This window comes from Lemur catta, chromosome 13 (assembly GCF_020740605.2).
Source record: "Lemur catta isolate mLemCat1 chromosome 13, mLemCat1.pri, whole genome shotgun sequence".
Taxonomy (NCBI): Eukaryota; Metazoa; Chordata; class Mammalia; order Primates; family Lemuridae; genus Lemur; species Lemur catta.
This window is the reverse complement of record NC_059140.1, coordinates 54,934,713-54,947,568: the sequence shown is the minus strand read 5'-3', so window position 1 is coordinate 54,947,568 and position 12,856 is coordinate 54,934,713. Positions and strand designations below refer to the sequence as shown.

Below are 12,856 nucleotides of genomic sequence, written 5' to 3'. Positions count from 1 at the left end.
TTTTTTTATATCTTCTATTTCTATCCTTCCGGTCAAAATTAATGCAAGGCAAGGCGGGTACTTAGGGAACAAAATTTAAGGAGACATTCTTAGGGTCCTGTTTTTACATTCCTGAGCACATTTTAAATATTTCTAATAGATTTTTAGAGGTCTTTATCAGTTAATTCCACCATTTCTCTCATTCCTAGGTCTATTGTTATTGATTTTTCTCCCAGGTGGGGTTTATATTTTCCTGGTTTGTTACATGCCTTGTAATTCCTGAGAGGATCTCAGATATGGTGAATTTGACATTGTTGAATGCTGGATTTTTTGATATTGCCTATGTTCTGAGCTACATGTATATGTCTGTGAAATAAATTTGTCACTGGGCTGAATAGTGGACTCTGTTCCAAAGGTCTCCTGTTTGGTAAAGAAATAGAGAAAGGCAAGCAGGACATCAAGAATGCTAACATTGTAATCCACTGACTCATGTGTCCCTACTCCCGTCATTCTGGAAATGCCAGAGCTGTTTGGTGTATCAAAATTGTTTCCTTCATAGGAAATTTCCTGACTGTCCCATGACTCTATACTGGGTAGTATAAGATAATACAGCTAATTAGCACCAAAGTTGTTTATATATTTAATTATCTGAGTGTGATTAAATTAATCACAGATTGATTTCTAGCAACATTTACTTAAATGATATGTATGATGGTGAAAAATTGACCATAGAATCCAGTTTCTTAATGCTCACATTATTCATTATTCTTCTCTCTTCCTTTGCAGGGATACATTTGAAGATTAGTATTCTGTTTTTTTTCCCTTAGAAATTCATTAGAAATAAGGCTCAAAATTAAGAAGTCTTTATTTATTCCATCCCACAGGTGTCTCATTTTATAAAAATCCAAGTATGTTGTTTTAAAATTTATTGTATATTTGTCCAGTTATCATTCTTTCATGATCACTACAAAATTTTAAAAATTAAAAAGTTTTAATGAGAATTGTATTATATAACTAAGAAATTTCCATACTTTATCTCACATAAAACATACAATCCCATATTTTATATAGTATTATCCCAATTTTACTGCCAAAATTATAAAAGTATTTTGACAATATTTTGCATACACTTTGGTACAGCTCAGATGCCAATCATTTTGTATTACGTGTCTTTTGAGTCTTTGTAAAGTATTCTATTAACTTACTTCAAAAGGTAGAATCAATTTTACAAGGTATTTTCAAAAGTAAAAAATTCACCATTTCTGAATATGGATCCCAGTTCTCCATGATCTAGTTATGGGTGTTTCCTGTGTTAAAAGGAGAAGCTGCTCCTTTGCAATGAATGTAGGCTAAAATTTTTATTTAAAAGTTTTATTTTATGGCTGAGTAAATGGGAGCTGCACACAAGAAAAGAATCTTTGAAAGAAATAAAAGTTGATGGGCAATTAGGTTGGTTCCATGTCTTTGCAATTGTGAAGGAGGGGGGTGAGGGATACAAACCTAATTATGGGGTACAATGTACACTATTCTGGTGGTGGTACACTGAAAGCCCTAACTTCAGCATGATACAATTCATCCCTGTAACAAAAAACACTTGTACTCCCTAAATTTTTTGAAATAAAAAAATTTTTCTCTACAAAAAAAAAGAAAATATGAAGGAAAAGTTAAACTAAATAATTCATATTTAAGGTGACTGTCTTATAGAGCTGCTGCTTGGGTTTGTTGTTGTGGTTAAATAGATCTTTATATCCCAGTCCATTTGTATTCTGTCCAAATGAATATGGGCTTTCTACATAGGTTTTAAAAGTTGGCTCAGTGTCGTTTTAAAAGACAAGTTCAGAAACACACTTTATTGAGGAACATTTAATAGAATAACTTTTTATAATGATTTTTTATGAGACAGAAGACTCCTCAGCATATATGTGACACAGATGATAATGTAAATATATTTTGGTATCAATATTTATTTTTAAATTAGCATACAATAAGGTCAAACTTTTTTGAGGCATATAGTTTTATGAATGTTTATACATGTATAGTTTCATGAAACAAGCAAGATACTCAACAGTTCTATCAACCTAAAAAGTTTCCTTATGTTATCACTGTTACACTTTTCCTTCACCTTTAACCCCTGTCAACCACTGATCTGTTTTCTGGCATAATAGTTTTGTTTTTTTGAGTAGTCTTATAAATATAATTATACAGTATGAAATTTTTTGAGACTAGCTCTTTTCACTCAAAATAATGCTTTGGAGATTCATCCAAGTCGTTGCATCAATTGTTCATTTTTTCATTGCTAGATAGAGTTTCATTGTACATATGTGTATTAACCTAGTGAAAGATATCTGGGCTGGTTCCAAGTTTGGGGAAACACAGGAATTTTTGTTTGAGTATAGTTTTCATTTTTTTAGAGTGAATCACTGGAAGTAGGATTGATGGATCACATGACACATTTATCTTTGACTTTATAAGAAACTACCAAATTGTTTTCCAGAGTAGCTGTATCATTTTTCATTCTCACCTAAGTATATAAGAATTCTAGGTGCTATACATCCTTGTCAGCACTTAATATTGTTAATTTTAAAAATTTTATATAATCTAACGGGTACATAGTGACATTCCATTGTAATTGTAATTTGCATTTCCCTAATTGCTGATTACAGTGAATGTCTCTTCATGTACTTACGTGCCATCAATATATTCTATATGGTGAAGTGTCAAATCTTTTTTTTCTTAGTGTTTAGTTTTGAAAATTTTTATATACTCTGCATACAATGTGACATATGTTTTCAAAGGCTGTAGCTTGTTTTTAAATCCTCTCAACACTGTCTTTTGCAAAACCTACATTTATAATTTTTATAAAATCCAGTTTTTTTCTTCTGTGAATCATGCTTTGGTATCATGTCTGGGAACCATCTAACACTAGGTCACAAAGATTTTCTGCTAGGTTTTATATTAAAATTTTATAATTTCATGCTTTACATTTAGATCTCTGATCCATGTTTGAGTTTTTGTGTGTAAAGTGTGAAGTGTAGTTCGAAGTTCATGTCTATGGAATTATCTATTGAATTGTCTTTGCAACTCTGTCAAAAATCAATGGCCATATTTGTGTGGATCTACATCTGAACAGTCTCTGCCATTTCATTGATCTATGTGTTCATTCATTTGGCAATACTGCAGTCTTGATTAGTGTGGCTTCAATAGTAAGTCTTGTAGTAGATGAGTGTAATTCCTTCTACTTGATTCTTCTTTATCAAACTTATTTTAGCTGTTATAGTTCATTTGTTTCTCCATATATGTTTGAGAATCATCTTGTATATATTTACAGAAAATCATGCTGGGGAATTTGCATGGAATTATGTTACATATATCAATTGAGGAGCATTGACATCTTTACCTGTTGAGTCTTCTAATCCATAAACATGATATACTTCTCCATTATAGAAGCCTTTTTCATTTATTTCAATGTTTTTATAATGTTCAGCATACAGATCCTATACATTTTTAAAATATTTATTTACTAAGTATTTGATTTGTAGGGAGCTTTTTTAAATGTATTGCTTTTGAAATTTTGGTTTCTAATAGAAACTATTCTGGAATATAGAAATATAATTGATTTTTGTGTGATGACATTAAATGTAGCAACCTTGCTTAATTCATTTATTAGTTCAAAGGAGTTTGGTTTGTTTTGGCTGTTTGCTATTTTCTGCCTAAACAATAATATTGTCTGTAAATACAATAATATTATCTGTGAACATTTTTTCTTCCTTTCCAATTGTTATGCCCTGTATTTATTTTTCTTACCTTATTTAACTTGTTAGGGCTTTTAGTACGATGATGAACAGAAGTGGTGAGAGTGGACCTCTCTTTGCCTGAGGGGAAAGCTTTCTCTTTTTCACCATTAAGTATGATGCTGGCTCTACATTTCTTTGTAGATGTGCTTTATAAAGTTGAGGAAATTTCCTTCTGTTCCTAGTTTGCCAAGACTTGTTATCATTAATAGACATTGAATTTTGTGAAATACTTGATATACTTTTAAAATTTTATTTTTAATATTTTAATAGTAAAAAAAAAATCTCTTTTCACTACTTTTACTATCCACCTTCAAATGAAATTCTTAACAGGAAGTAAGTGGTCATATTAAATTAATCTACTGCCACAAATAAAGAGCTTTCCCAAATTCAGCCAACATGGTTCAGTTTTACTGAACCATGCTTCCCCCCACCACCCTTTTAAAAATTTTTAATAGATTTAGGGATATAAGTTGAATTCCCTTACATGTATATATTGCATAGTGGTTTTGGTGTACCTATCACCCAAATAGTGTACATGGTGCTTTCTTTTGACCTTTCTCGGAGACACTTGTTTTTTTTAAATAATGGTTTGTGTTTCAGAGTTCTAGTAGGATGAGCAAGCTGTAGAATATGGCATATCTTAGGAATAATTTATTATTAAATACTGCTGATGAAAATGTTGATTTTGATTATCATTTAAAAATGTACTACAATTTGGTGAATACTAGTAGAGAAATAAATAAAGGCAAATAGTCAAAACAACTATTCATATCCTGCAGACTTTATTCACTTTAAGTGCTTGCTTGGTTGCTTGTTTATTTTCCACGGAAAGAATATCTAAATTTTTATTATCTTTAACAAACAAAATAACAAAACAGCAAAATGACAAAAATAGGAAGTTACATTCAGTTTTATGTTAGTTTAGACCTGTTTTGTTATGAGCAAAAATCACCAAAAAAAAGACTTTTGTTTCATTTATTACTGACTTTTGAATAGATTCAATAGACCATCACACCCTAAGTTTTTTAAATGTCTACTTGAAAGCATTTATGTAACTACCCACCAATCCTCCAAAGTACATATGATTTTTTTAATGCTAGACAAATTATATGTTTTTTGAAATAACAGTTAAAAGTTACTGTGTTCAAATTGAGTTTGAGGAGAAAACATTACAGTGATTAGTTTGTATGAAAGATGATAAGGTTTGCAAGAATTATAAATATTCATATTAATTACTGTGTTGAAATCTAAAAGGTTACAAGTGTCTAACCTCAAATTTTACTTTCTTCCAAGATTTAAAATTTAAGAAGTATAGATTTATAAGGTATAACTCAATTTCGGAGTATAGTGTTATAAAAAATATGAAAGCTCTTCTACTAAATTACATGATGCTGTGGTACATATGGCTTTTTTTTTCTTTCATTTTTCTATGTAAATATTGTTATTTCATATTCAGATTATTTTAAATGAGTTTTTAGACACCCTAGAGCCTAGATAATGAAAATGTTACTTTCTATATTAAAAATATAGTATGTTTTTTTATAATAGTGAATTAGTTATATGTTAGTTAAAGGCCAAATGACTATTTCATTATGGTAATTATAGACACACAATCTCTCAAATTCCTATCTACTTTAATGGATGAGTGCAGACATTATTAGTAAACTTCTGATGTTCTGCTAATGCATTTGCAAACTTGTAAAATTATACATTGTGAAATTCTATAATTATAAACCAACTCCTTTCTTTTTCTACATTTCTTTTTACCTGCCTCCACTCTGTTTCCTCTTCTTTCGTATGTTTTGGCTTCTCTCTCCCACCTTCTCTCTTTCTCTGTATTTTTCTCTTGCTTTTCCCTCTGCTTTTATTTTTCTTCTCTTTCTTTCCCTCCCAAACTCCTTTATCTTTTCCTTTCCTCTTGTTTCTGTTTTCATCAAAACAAGACGTGGTGGCAATACCACTGCCCAGTGTTCCCCAAACACTCTGATACATAAATACATGTGCAGGTGTGCACACATACACACATGTATGTGTACATATATATAATCTTACATCTATGTAAAGTATATACATTTGTGTGTATATACATATAAACTCTTTAACAGCTCTTCATTCAATAAGCAAATGGTTTTATTTTGTAGTTTAAGTCTCTTTTTTAATTGCAACTGCTTAGAACTTCAATAATATGCTAACATTTTTAGATACTGTCTGTATTAAGACAGGAGAAGAAAAGTTTCTTCATTCTATCTGCTTGTGTATAAGTGAATAGGAATCTACATCCTATGTGGCTCCACCTATTAAAACCATAAAATCACAAGTTATATAATTTACTTATAATAGTGTTTATACTTTCTCACTAGAGTATCCAATATCACATTATGTTTTACTCTCTTCTTGATACCTGGGATTCTGTTTTCCTGAAGTGTTCTAAGACACTCATTCATGCTTAGCTTCTAACCCACAGCAAGAATGTCTTGGATACATGTTTTTGACCAATTCAAAGGCAGAACTAGATCTTGTTAAGTTAAAATGTGAAGTTTCTAAACAACTATAATAGTTTTAAAAATCTGTGAAATTCTTTGGCAAACAATTTGGCTACTGGTAATGGTTACCACTATTAATTTTACTGGAAGTTATGCTTGAAAATTGATAGGTTGTCATTGTGGAAATAAAAATTAAAATACTCCACTGAATCTAGAAACTAGTAAAACATATTAATGGAAAATGTCTGCTATTAACAATTAGTTAAAGATGGTGAGGAGTGAGCAATGAATTCACTTTGTTCATTCTTCATATTTGCATGTAGTTTGATAAAGGTCATTTGGACAAAAGAAAAATTATACATTACAAAAACTGTGGGGGGTTTTCCTGCACCCAAACTTGACAATGAAATTTACATAATACTTTCAGCTATTATCTTAGCATGTCTTTTTTTTCCCCCTAGTAATTGTTCACAAAGCCAAATACTTTAAATTATGATATGGGAAGAAAAAGAGCACTCTTATTTTAAATTAGCCTTATTTATAAAGAAAGCACATATTGCACTACATTAAGCCTTACCTTGGGCCCTCTGCTTCATGACTTGCATGCTCCCTGTGTCACTGATACTTGTATGCTGGATGATCTTGTACAAACCCATAGCTGCTTCAGAGTATAATGGCGTGATATGAAGTGATGCAGAAAACAGGAGAAGCTTTGTCACTGAGTCAGCTGCAAGAAGAAGTAATGTGTATGAATGTACAGTATAGGGAAATCTATGAAAGATCCAGTCTCTTTCTCCCAAAAGACTCTGTTCCATGATACAAGGAGAATTCAGTTCTTTTTTGGCAGACCTCCAGGTCAGTTTGGAAGCAGTAAAAACAACCACAAAAACAAGCCTGGTTTCTCAATGTCTTTACTCTCAATGTTTTAAGTAACATTTTTTTCTTATTTGTATTTTACTTTGTTTTTAATAACTAGAAAGCAATACTCATTTCCATTGGATTGTTTGAATATAATTTCCATAGTTGGGATGAAGCTGAAGATGAATTATAGAAATGAGTTCAACCATATGTGATATGCTTGTATCTGTTACTGATAACATTTGAAGGAAAGGCTCTGTATCTCTTAATTGAGGAGTGGATGACTTTAAATGATATTACATCAAGAAGGGCATATAATCCCAGCAGATGATGTAATTATGTTTAAAAATGAGTATTATTAAATAATTCACACTTTTAATATGGAGAAATTAGGTCATTTTCCCACTCCTCCCACAAATATTCAATCTTAATATCTAAGTAATGAAACAACACAGACAGTGTTATCCATCGTGGCACTAAAAGAGAATGCCAGTTATGACAGGCTCATTGTTTACTTTAACAGGTAATTTGTGGACCGGAATCATTTAATTGTTCTGAGTACATAATTACATGTCAGCAATTTCCAATTTAATTAAAATGTACAAATCTGAAGATTAAGGGAATTTTTGAATTATTAATCATTTTTCCACTAGGAAATCTTGTTGCTCTGCAGGAGATTTGTCCAGTGTACAACTATACGTATTTTTTTCCTTCTCTTTCACAGACAGACAATTTTCCCGCAGAGCCCAATTACATGGGCAGCAGGCAGCAGTTTGTTCAAAGGTAAGGCCTATTAAATAACTTTCTCAGCTTCCCCATTTGCATTCATGTCAAAATTGCTTTGCAAGAGACTACACTTCAGATTCAGACTAGTAGAGACAACACTTTCTCTTCTTTTTCTTTATATGTATTTCAGTAGCTCCACGTTTAAGGACCCAGAAAGAGCCAGCCTGAGAGACAGTGGGCACGGGGACAGTGATCAGGCTGACAGTGACCAAGACACTAACAAAGGCTCCTGCTGTGACATGTCTGTTAGGGAGGCACTCAAGATGAAAACTACTTCAACTAAAAGCCAACCACTTGAACAAGGTGAGTGAAGTCTTCCAATGCTTACAAAGTGTAAAGCTTAAGCAATCATTATAAACCTATTAGTACTAGAGTTGCAGTTTATCACGGTGGAATGGACCATTGATAATATATCAAAGAAACAGCAAATCCTGAGATTGCCCCAGACAAAAAGTAAATATTCAATATCACAGTCACAACCAAAAAAGGAAAGCCGTGGGTATCAGTCTTTAATCTTCTTAAAATAAGAACTTGACCAAAGTCACTTGATTGTTCTTATTTTGTGGACATTTCCTAACTTTTCCTATTTTGAGTTTTACTAACAAGGAAAGTATGGCTTATGTTAGCTAGATAGGTATATTACATTGTATTATGCTAATTTACAGTACTAAATTAGTAAATTCAACACTTTTCACCTTAAATGAAAACTTGTTCGGAATTTTATAGCTCTTTGCAGTGTTGGTTTATTTTCAGTTGGATTTTAGTTTCAGATTAGTTTTCCAAGGGAGTCAAATAATAGATTTTGTTCTTTCTTTTGATTTACATCTAAGTCCTCATGAATATCAAACACAAACTTATTTACTGATAGAGATAACAAAGAAATATGTCTTAATAAATATATATTTTTTTCTAAAATTCTATCTCCAATTTATTCATTTTATGTGGATTTTTATTAATTTAGATGTTTTTATTGTTTCAAATACAATGAAATATTTGCTAATGATCCATGAAAACAAAATTAAGCTACTCTTATATGTAAGACTTAGACAAGGAATAGATGTTTTATGTTCTATTGTAAAATATGAAAAGAACTGTTATATACATCAGATTTTAGGATTACAGATGCATCGGTTAGATTAGTTGATATATTAGTCTTTGAAATATTGATAGCATTTAAATATATTTTATATTTATTATTTCAGTTGTTTTTGACTGAGAAACTATATTTAAACTATGTGAATGTAGCTTATAAGTCCTTTTTTCATTGATGATTTATATAAAGTAAATTTTTGCCTGTTGTACAGGTTGGCCTATCATACATGCATCAGCAGATATAGTGTTATTAATTTTTCTTGTCATGTTAAAATCTTAATACAAACTTACAACACCCATATATGAAATATATATATCTTTATACATACTTATTTACATATATACAACATAAATATGGATATTCAATATAAAATATATATTAATATTTCTGCAATGAATATAATTATGCTGAATTTATTTTAAAAAATACTTCACAAAAAGCCTTGTTTTCTAAGTAGTAAGTGCTAAATTGATGACTTTTTTCCTGATCTTTTACCACAGCAACTTTTTGTGTGACAGTGCAGTATTGTTTTTAAAATCATTTTTAACAGAAGCAATTTAAATGCTTATCCAATATTCATATTTCCTGCAAATTTGGATGTTTACTTTGAAGTGACTTGATTGGTCATAATGGGTTGTGGCTCTGTGATATTATAACATATATGTGTCTTTGAGACATATTTTAAATAATGGGGTTTTTGCGTCTTGACATGTAAATACCTAGCATGAGATAGACACATCTGTGTGTATAATACATAAAGTGCTTGATAGATAATTCATTGGCTACTACTTACAAAGCTGCTTAGAGTAAGTAAAGAATTTTTCATATTTTTAGGAGAAACTTTGTTAATGCAAAAAAACAAACAAAACGAACAAATAAACAAAAACAACCTGCTGTTCATATTAACTCTTTAATTTCTTTTCATCCACTAACTGAGCAATGTATTTGATTGGAGTCTGTTTGATGTATTTTCTCCTATAGAGAAAGGAAGGGGTCCCATTTATTGTATCAAAATGCAACTTATACTGAAAAGCTATTTTTTTCAATTTAGATATATAAAAGTAATGTCTTAGGAAGATGGTTATTCTTAAAAGAATGCCAAAGTTGGTATGTACTTTAATTAATATTACACATAAAATAATTGCTAGTCTAGGAGTAAGAATGCCAATAGAAATATCTCCTATAAAGTAGGCAATTTCCACACATACCTATTAGCAAATATGGAAAAATTATTGAGACTCTAGAAGGTACACTTAGGTAGTTTATAAATTATGTAGGTAAGAAAGACTGTCTTCCACTTTAAAGCATGACCTTTAAAGTTAGCTGAAATGGTATTTCATTTATTGATATATCTATTGATTTACTTCATTCATTTAATAAATATCTATTAAGTGCTTTGAATATGTAAGGAGAAGTTAGATTCTTCAGGAATATCAAAAATAAATTTGACTTGGAGCCTGTATTCAAATAACCACGTGTAACTAGTAGAAATGGGAGATCTCTCTGTCTCTATTTCTCCCATCCAAGTACTAACGAGGCCCGACCCTGCTTAGCAGCCAAGATCAGACAGGAGTGGGCATGTTCAGGGTGGTATGGCCATAGCCACCTCTGTCTCTGTTTCTATCTCATGCTTTCTCTCTCAGCTTTCATCTGTCTCTGTTATTTGTTTCTCTATCCATCATTCTCCATCATCTATATTAATTATTCTGTTTGTCTTTCTGTTTTCTAAGCATCTATGTATCTATGTTTATATCTATCTGTTTACCTACCTAGATTTGGGGGAGGGGACTAGAATTTATTGAGTTCTTACCACTGACTGTAAACAGTGAAAACTTTATTCCAACATTAGCTTATTTAAACTGAAACAGCTAAAAAGACTTTATTTTTATCTTACATATAAGAAAACTGAAATAATTTGAAATTTATTAACCTGCATAGCAGATTGGAGTTTAATCCTAGGTAGACATGCCAAAACTTTTGTCTTTTATATACAACTTTGTCTCCAAATGGGAGAATTTCCTCAAATAACCATTTTGCTTCATTTCTATGATAACATATGAAATAAACATCGAAAAGTAAGTTAACACCTGAGTTAATGTGTGAAAACCATGGAGGAGAAGATCAAAATAGCTCACATGCATTGACTGAATGACTGCTTGTAATTTGCTCAATACTTAAAACATATTATTCTATTTAATTTTTGTTTCATTTATAGGATAGGTAAGTACTGTTTGTCTCACATTTAATGGTATTAAGTGACTTTTTTTAATGTTCCTCATTTATAAGTAGTGAAGACAGTATTAGAAGTGAAAAAAAAAAAACCTTCAAATCCTACTTTTTTAAACAGTGCTTTATATTAGTCACATAATGAGCACTTTCCTCAGAAATAATTTTTAAATGTTGAAGAAGTAAGCAGCTATTATCTTGGTCAATATATTCTGTTTAATTTATTTGAAAAACATCATAAGAGGAAATGCCACAGTTTAGTCAATGCACCATATAAAGAAGAACTCTCTTTATAAATGACAGATGACGACAAGCAGATCCAAATAATTCCCTTGTAGATTTCAAATATTAAACCCTAATTTAATACCTTTAAAAATATTCCAAAAAACAAAGTAAATTTCCTCTTAGGAGAAAGAAACTAAGAGCTAAGTGAAAGGAAACTTGTGTATAAATCTTTTTCTCTTACTAAAAATGTGTAGCAGTGCCTGACACAGAATTCAATTAAAAATCTGTAGCAGATTATACTTTACATTTTTGTAAAAATTTAGTCAGATTGTTTTCCTATTTAAATGATCTTATATTAAAATATTTTATTTTTAAATTGCAATATTTCTTTAATTTAAAAATGAAAATCCATTCAAAAATAATCTTCATATTTTCAATGATACTTTCTTTGCTAAGAATGGTTTTCCTTTGGAAATGACTTGGGACTTTTGAGATTTTATTTTATTAGCACAAATATTACTTTGTTTTTCCTCTTTTGTGCTGTTAAACTTTTTCCATTTTTTTCTGTTCCTAATATTGTGTATTTTCGCTACCAGCAGTTTAAACACCCTAAATACACAGCACTGGTAATATATTGCCCATTACTTTAGTAAAGATAGTTGAAAGAATTCAGCATGCAATTGAAAGTGTGATGTACTTTGCTACAGCTGAAGATAGATTTAAGGATTTTATGTTAACAAATCCTCTAGTAGAAAGAGGTTATTTTAGTTTCTTTTAGTAGGATGAAAAAAATTCAAAGAATGTACTTAGTTTCTTTCCATTTGCATTTTTTGTGCCCTGCTTCTCTGTTAGTTAGATTCTCTCTATAGTCGCTTACCAAATATTATAGGTAGGTAGGTGGTAGATAGATAGATAAAACAATGCAAGTGTTTGGAAGTTGCATGATATCATAATAGCACATTACTTAACAAGACGGGTAAATACATGCTTCTACCTAATAAGCCATTGTTTATCAAAAAATGACAAAATACATTGAAAATCGAGTATAGTACATTTGTTCTTATTTTGGAATAAGTAAAACTGATTTATATTAAAAACTAATAAAAATGCATGTAATGTTATTTCTGTAAAGAAGAGACACATACAATTTTATAAAGAATAAAAACTCTTTGAAGAGTTTTTGAAGCTAACTTCTTATGTCTCAGAGCATTATTCACACGTTATCTTCTTTAAAGAAGTAATGTACCTTTGAATTTTCTATCCATTAGAAGCCCTATAAGTTATTTTGATTGTTAGCAATAACTTTTATTTCATAAAAAGATTTAAAAAGCATTCCTTAAAATTCAGTAGTCTCCATTGATTCTTAAATAATAAATATGTGCGGTCTTCATAAATGCTCACCAGCAATTTCT

The 12,856-nt window shown here is 30.5% G+C and overlaps 1 protein-coding gene across 1 annotated transcript in view; it reads left to right on the top strand.

The window, feature by feature from the left end:
* Positions 1-12,856, top strand: part of PCDH17 (protocadherin 17) — a 94,969-nt gene that overhangs the window by 27,319 nt on the left and 54,794 nt on the right. The window contains exons 2-3 of the mRNA XM_045566962.1: positions 7,839-7,897; positions 8,031-8,203. Coding sequence (XP_045422918.1) covers positions 7,839-7,897; positions 8,031-8,203 — 232 coding nt within the window. The remainder of the gene's footprint in view (positions 1-7,838; positions 7,898-8,030; positions 8,204-12,856) is intronic.